General features: G+C 51.8%; 1 protein-coding gene across 2 annotated transcripts; it reads right to left on the bottom strand.

Moving 5' to 3' along the window:
- Nucleotides 1-2,049: 2,049 nt before the first annotated feature.
- LOC117886149 (ribonuclease-like) lies at nucleotides 2,050-6,465 on the bottom strand. Of its 2 annotated transcripts, none has more exons than XM_034787798.1 (2): nucleotides 6,440-6,465; nucleotides 2,050-4,199 (listed from the first exon to the last, which is right to left on the bottom strand). In XM_034787798.1, the coding sequence occupies exon 2, from the start codon at nucleotides 4,174-4,176 to the stop codon at nucleotides 3,760-3,762; it is 417 nt and encodes a 138-aa protein (XP_034643689.1). In that variant the 5' UTR covers nucleotides 4,177-4,199; nucleotides 6,440-6,465; the 3' UTR covers nucleotides 2,050-3,759. The 2 variants fall into 2 exon arrangements, with proteins under 2 accessions (XP_034643689.1, XP_034643688.1); XM_034787797.1 differs by having other exon boundaries at nucleotides 2,050-4,220.
- Between the last annotated feature and the right edge of the window lie 1,129 nt (nucleotides 6,466-7,594).

Below are 7,594 nucleotides of genomic sequence, written 5' to 3' on the forward strand. Positions count from 1 at the left end.
CTGCAGTAATGGGGGTGGCACACAGGGGAACCGCTCCCCGCCCCAGATCACCTCCACTCTGCCTCCTCCGCTGAGCACACAGCCCCCACTCTAATTCTCCTCCAATCGGCGCTGCAAGCCTGGGAGGGGAGGAGAATTAGACCAGTGCCTGTGTGCTCAGCGGAGAAGATGAAGCCGAGGTGAGCTGGGGCGGGCTCCCCAGGTGGGATTAGCTGCCACGGGAGGGGGGTTCCCTGGGCGGGGTTAGCTGCTGTGGCAGGGGTCTCCCCAGGCGGGGTTAGCTGCTACGGGGGGGCTCCCCAGGTGGAGTTAGCTTCTGCATGGGGGCGGGGAGAGTCTCCCCAGGCGGGGTTAGCTGCCGTGGAGGAGGGCTCCCCGGGCGGGGTTAGCTGCCACGGGGGGGGGGGGGGGGTCCCCCCCGGGGGGGGGGGGGGGGAGGGGGGGGGGGTGGGCGTGGGGGGGGGGGCCCCGGGGGGGGGGGTGGCGGGGGGCCCCGGGGGGGGGGGGGGGGAGGGGCGGCGGGGGGGGGGGGGGGTTAGCGGGGGGGGCGCAAGGTGGAAGTTTCGCCTAGGGCGCGAAACTTCCTTGCACTGGCCTGCCCTCAACACAGCTTTACCAGTGCCCCTCAATCCCAATCCACAACTCTCTGCTATCCCAGCCGTGGGTTCTGCAATCCCCCCACCCCCTGTTGGTGCCCTTCTGTCCTGACACGTAGCCCCCTCCCATTCCTCCACACCCTCCCTCTACTCCCCATTCAACCTAGTAGACATGATGCACATTTCTAACACTGTCCTATTTGTCGGCGAGCCCTAGATTCGAGGATGATCTCTACCACTGATTTACAGATGGGTCCTGAGATGACTCAGGAGTCCGACCTTGGAATCACAGATCCACCCGCATAGGTACAAACATTTCCTGATGGATCAGCTGCCTGCTGGGAAAAAAATCTTTCTTTTTCCTTCTTTCTCTCTCCCTTTTCTCTCTTTCTTCTGATGGTGTAATATATCATTTCGCCAAATGCAATGAGGTTTTCTTTTCCAGTCGAACAGGCCTTGAATCTCAGCATCATTCTCATCAAACCAATCTTGGTGATGGTGGGTGACATAGCCAATGGACTCAGCACATGCTGAAAGAATGGCAGCCTTTAATCCTTTGATGGGTTCGGTCACAGAGACCTCCTTGGGACTGTCACCTGATGTGTTGAGATTACCTCTGACCCCATTTTCCCTGCCAGCTTGGGACTCCAGAACCCTGCCTTCTTGAGCCAGACATGCTAGCCTGCTGCAACACAGACTCAGGGTCTAAACCACGCCCCCAAAGCTGCAGGCTTTAACCAAAAACTGTTCAGCAGGTCACCTATCTCCAGCACCCAGACACCCAGCTCCTAATAGGATCCAAACCCCAAATAAATCAGTTTTACTCTGTAAAAAGCTTATACAGGGTAAATTCATAAATTGTCCGACCTCTATAACACTGATAGAGAGATATGCACAGCTGTTTGCTCCCCCAGGTATTAATCACTTACTCTGGATTTATCAATAGACAAAAGTGATTTTATTAAATATAAAAAATAGGATTTAAGTGGTTCCAAGTAATAACAGACAGAAAAAAGTAAGTTACCAAGTAAAATAAGACAAAACACGCAAGTCTAAGCCTAATATATTAAGAAACTGATTACAGATAATATCTCACCCTCAGAGATGTTCCAATAAGCTTCTTTCACAGACTAGACTTCTTCCTAGTCTGTGCCCAATCCTTTCCCCTGGTACAGTCCTTGTCAGTTCCAGCAGGCATCTTAGAAACTAGGGGTTTTCTCATGACTGGAAGCTCCCTTTGTTCTGTTCCATCCCCTTTTATATCTTTGGCACAAGGCGGGAATCCTTTGTCTTTCTCTGAATTGTCCTGTGAGACTTCATTACCCACTGGCTGGCACACATGTATATAGGAAGGTTTGCAAGTTAGCAGAGCAGTGTACAGCCAATTGTCCTAGTGAATGGGAGCCATCAAGATTCCAAACCACCGTTAATGGCCCACACTTTGCATAATTACAATAGGATTTGCATAATTACAATAGGACCTAGGAGTTATATTTCATATTCCTAGTTTCAGATACAACTTTTTCTGGAAAGGGAAATCTGCAGAGGGCAGGCACATCCATGGTGTTGGTTTTGCAATTCAGAAGAAGTTTGTCAGTCTTTTTGTTCCGTATTTGTGCAGCACTGAGCAAAATGGGCCACTTGTCCAGCCCTGGGCGTCCTAGCCCCGCTCCCACCCCAAACACACTCAACGCCAGTTTGAAACAGCAGTAAAACCTTTTATTGCAGCCAAAGCAGGAAATTTCCCTCTGAACCAAACCCCAGCAGGAATATTGAGCAGAAGGAGGAGGGTAAACCTCAGTTTTGACATAAAACAATTTTTTTTAATAATGTTACCTCATTACAAACTTGCCTGTGCCTTCACTGAACAACAGAGATACTCACAATTATTTTTATCCAGGATGTTTGGAGAATGTAATAACTGACATGCCTAGATTTTTAATTGCTCATGTGAATTAAATACATTCAAGGAGGATTTTACTTTCTGCCTGTTACATTCATTGCATACACAGCGAGAAGTTAGATAAAAACACACTATACTCTTGCTAGAAAGAAGCAATTTTATTTCTTATAATCCAGAACCTTAACCCACAAGAATCCAAAACACAGAGAGAGAGAGAAAACAGGCCGCTCCCTAAGGCACAATTCACCCAACTTACTCCAGGCAGGCTGTCTGCAGATGGTGCTGAAGACCCAGATCAAATGCTCCCCTCCAGAGCCCCCTAGTTTGTCAGCTGGATCGGGGAACCCCTTGCACTTGAAGTGATAGCTTTCTAAGGAAGGCCGCATGTCTCTGGCCAGCCATAAAACCATCTTTATGACACTCAAGTGTGTTTACACAGGCTCTAAAACATAATTTACATAACTTGCATCTTCCTTTATCTCTGTAGACTGTCTTCCTTTGTGTTATTTTTTGAATGGGTAGATAAGCATTGTTTGTCATGAGCAATAATTAATTGAAGTCTTTAGTTGCAAGTTGTAAATACACTGGGAATGGCAGGTGTTAAAGCCAATAGGGTCAAAAGGCAAATATCAAAGACCAGGACAGCAGTCTAGTAGAGGGATGAGATTATCTGGAGAACAAAGCAAGGAGGATCTTTGTGGTTTAAAGAGAGTCCTGACTTGAAAGGAATGTCTAAATGCTCTATATTCAGTATCAAAGAGGCTGACACTGAAGATCCTTATCAGAAGCCCTAATAGCGGGAACTTCTCCCTTCTCTCTTTATAGCAATAAACCTCCATTTAAACCCTTACTAATGTCTTACTGAAAGTAAAACCTTCTATAAGCTCTCTCAAAGGCTGTATCCCTGCAATTTGAAGAAAGACGCTGCTGCTTGGAAAATGTTTTGCAGAGGATATGGGTGACTTCTCTTTAACGCCTGTTTCCACCAATGGTGCAAGCTTTGATTACTACTTATATGCTTGAAACGGCTCTAGCTTCTTGGGAGATGCCTGTTTGCAAATACTTCACCTAAGTGCAAAGCTTCTGATATCATGGCTATGCAAATGGTGAGATGCTTTATGTGCCATGGACTCCAATGACCTTACTGGCCTGCGGTCTAATCAAGAAGCCATTGGAGTGCAGATTATTTATTGTATTTGGGAAATCCACACTTAAAACAGTACAGCGCCTGGGCAAAGTTCACCAACTGGCAGGGCGGCACTAGATACGCCTCAAGTACTGGACGGGCGACCCATTGCGGCAGACCAGGCGGATACGGGCCGTTGTGGAGCTGCCCTGATAGAGGCATAGGCCCTTGGGCAGGCGGGTGCAGACGGTCAGCCGGAAGGTTCCCAGGCTGTTGCGGGTGTCTCGCCCATGGCTTGTCCCCGAGCTGCAGACGGCTCTCAGCTGGGCCTCATTGGCATGGACGAAGGTGTTCTTGCCCTGGCAGCGGATGCTCCGCCTCCCCATCATGGTGGTGCAGTACTGATGGTCGTTCTCAGCCCATGACTTGGGGAAGTCGAGATGCCGCTTCAGGAATTTATCGTATTGGGCGTCGGCTGTTGAGAGTGCTAGGCAGGAGGCCGCCAGGCAGAGCAGGGGCAGAAGAGCCGAGCGTGGTGCCTTCAGGGCCATGGCGGGGCCAGCCCTAGGTTTGTCTGCAGCGGAGAGAAAGGGGCCTGCAGAGCGGAGACACCACGGGAAGCTGCTTCTAGTGTGGAGCACCCTGGCAACAAATCCCCCCCCCCCCCGATCCCAAAGCTCCGCCCCCTCCCATAATCCTCCCAGTCTGCCCCCTCTCATTAGTCTCCTCACTCTGCCCCCAAATCTTTGCTCCATCCCATTATCCCCCCACTCTGCCCCCACAGCTCTGCCCCCTCCCATGTGCCCTCCCCTTATCTCTCCACTCTGCCTCCAAACCTGTGCCCCCTCCCATGGGCCCCCCCACTCTGCCCCCAGAGCCCTGCCTCTCCCACGTCAACCCCAAAGAGCCCTGCTCTAACCACTAGACCCCACTCCCCTCCCAGAGCTGGGGAGAAAATTCATGAGTCCTGGCTCCCAGCCACCGCCCCCCGCGCTCTAACCACTAGACCCCACTTCCCTCCCCAAGCCGGGCTAGAACCCAGGAGCAGAACTTGATGAATAATGGGTGTTGGGGCCGTCACACACAGCTCAGTATGTGTCTTTGGTTGGGGGCAGCGGGAGAACACAATATTTTTAAACTTTCAATCAGCCGACAAGGTGAAAACAAGTCATGTCAGGTGGAAACCAAACCTGCCGCTGCGCCCCAGCGGGACAGGTTTCCCGTCCGTGTCGGCACTTGGATTAAAGCGGAGGAGGAGGAGATTTCCTGAAGGGCTGGAGTCGGGCTCCCCTTTAACCTGTCGCCCAGTGGGCTGGGTTCAAGTCCCCCCTCTGCCTGCCAAGGAGCAGGAGTTGAATTGGGGCTGTGGGATACTGTCATGGGGTCTCTCTCCTGCTGAAGCTGGGTGGCCATTGCATTGTGAGGGGTATGGGGTCAAAGTCTTTGGGGGGTGGGAATGTGACATGTTTACTTCCTGGGAGGGGAGGAGTAAGTAGGGGGCAGAGGAATGGGGGGAGAGAAGGAAGGGTGGGGGGCTGCAGCAAGGGGAGAGGGATAAATGGGGAGGGGTAGTAGTAGTGGAAGAGATGTTGGGGGCTCATGGGTATTAAGGGAAGAGGAGAGGTGGGACACAGAAAAGGGGAACATTGGGGGGAATTATAAGGAGACTGGGGGAGCATTGGGGAAGGAGATCCTGTCAGCCCCACATTACCCTCCTGTATATGTGCCACCCTCTGTGGGACCCCCGGCCTCCCCACAGGGGTGTGACCTCCCCCTTCTCTGCCCCCCTCACATGAACCAGATTCCGGGGGGCTTGTTTATCTCAGAGCATCTGAGTCCTTTTCTCTACCCCAGTGTGTAAGCTAGGATCTGGAGGTCCCTGTCCCCCAGAGGTGTCTGAGCCCCATTCCCTGTCCTTTGTGTGTGTGCCAGGATCTAGGAAAGGGAACTGCACATTTATGGGCGTCTGACCCCTTATCCCTGCCCCCTTCATGTGAGCCAGAATCTGGAGGGGGCTCGTCTTTCTGGGGGGTGTCCGAGCCCCACTCTACTCCCTATGTGAACCAGGGTCTGGGGCAGACCTGCCCCTCTGCACAGGGAGTTTACAACAGGCATGCTTGGTGCACACACGTGTTAACAGGGCATAGCGGGGCAGTGCTAAAAGTGGGCTGAGTTAAGGTTATATGGGCAGCCTTAAAGGTGCATTTCCCGCTTTACAGACCTTTGAGTTTTGCTCAGCTCAAAGTTCTGCCAGGGGACGACCCACTGCCAAGCAACCTTCACTCAGCGCTGTGCCATTTATCAGAGTAAAGTTCAAATCCCTGCTCCAATGGCTCATTATTGAGTCCAAGAAAAACAACTGCAAGAGGAGAGACCCAGAGAGAGACTCAAATTCAAATCCTTTCTGTTCATCAGGCAGATCTCCCACATCCCTGGTAAGTGATCGAACCTCGGGGCTAAAGGGCCGGTATTTTCTCCTCAGCCATCCTGTATCTCTCATCTTCCGCTGCTTTTATCAGAATACCCAGCCTCAAAATGAAAAATTCCCACCTGACGCAGAGCCTCTCACATGGCCATTTCTGCCACGTTTTGTTCTCTCAGGTTCAGCCGACACAGGAATTCGCAGCTCATTTCGTGTCGACCAAAAGGGCGTTTGTTTGGAGAGCAAATGACTATCGGCTGAAAGGTTCTAGCCCAGCTCTGCCCAGGAGTTCTGGCTCATGGCCCCCACCTGCTCTGACTCACCAGCCCCAATGCACCCCCAGAGCTAGGAAGACACCTCAGAACCTGACCCCAGCTGGGTCGCCACCTCACCTTGTCCTGGGGCTCGTCTGGGAGCTGGATCCGGAAAGCATCTGAGCCTCCTCCCACTCTGGGGCCCTTATATGGAGCCCGAGGGCGGGAGACACACAATGAGCAACTCAGCAAACACAGCTGGGGAGCAGAGACTCCCAGTCAATGGCCATAAAAAGTGGGCACCAGGTTTGGTAAATATTTGCTGTCAAGTGTCAAAGATCTGCTGGTGCCCCTCAGTCCCTACCCACAGCATCCTCCTACCTCAGCTCTGCCCCCAACACAGCCCTGCCAGTGCCCCTCAGTCCCTGTCCACAGCATCCTCCTACCTCAGCTCTGCCCCCAACACAGCTTTACCAGCACCCTTCAGTCCTGACCGATGGCCCCCTCCCATTCCTCCACATCCTTCCTCTACCCCCCATTCAACCCAGCAGCCACAATGCCTGTCTCTAACATGCCAGGGACACCCATCACCATGGTCTCTGGCCTCCATGTTCTGTCCCCATCCCCACCCCTTTCTCTGCCGGTGGCTGTTACACTGTAGGGTCTCTGCTGCCAGGCTTGTCCCTGGCGTTGTGTTTGTTCAGCACCGAGCACATGGGACCCAGTCATGACAGGCAACGCTGGGACTCTAGCACAGCAATGAACTCTCTCCCCCCTGTAGACATGGAGCCACCTGTGATACCCTGTTAGTCTCCTAGGAATTGGTTATTGGTTGTGACGTTATTGACATAAACTGGGACCATATAGATCATTGTTGCAACCAAGGTCCTGTAGTGGCACCCAAATCTTGTATAAAGGGGGTCAAATGAGGTGTCTACGACAGGGTTATGGTTTGCTGGTTATGATTATGCTGTCTATATGTGTGTATCAGTTTTGTAGTTGAAGTTATGAATATTGGCTCTATACTGTCCGTATGACAAATTTACGCTATGCTTCTGGGTGACATCCCAGACAAGCTGGGATTAGCTCTGCCTAGCCTGCTTGATGGCCCATTAAGGACCATCAGCTATACAATGGACCCATTGAGAGAAGGCAAATATGCCTTCAGACTCAGCAAAGTATGCAGGAACTGGCCCATGTGACTCCAGGCTCCATTTTGCTGTAATTTTCCACAGTAAGAACAAAGAGGTGTTCTTACACCTGGAAAAGACTATATAAGGCTGATGCCTCATC

This window comes from Trachemys scripta, chromosome 12 (genome assembly GCF_013100865.1).
Source record: "Trachemys scripta elegans isolate TJP31775 chromosome 12, CAS_Tse_1.0, whole genome shotgun sequence".
NCBI lineage: Eukaryota > Metazoa > Chordata > Testudines > Emydidae > Trachemys > Trachemys scripta.

What these genes read in the sequence shown, in the direction of transcription:
- LOC117886149 (XM_034787798.1), bottom strand. Translation starts at nt 4,176, where the DNA reads ATGGCCCTGAAGGCACCACGCTCGGCTCTTCTGCCCCTGCTCTGCCTG.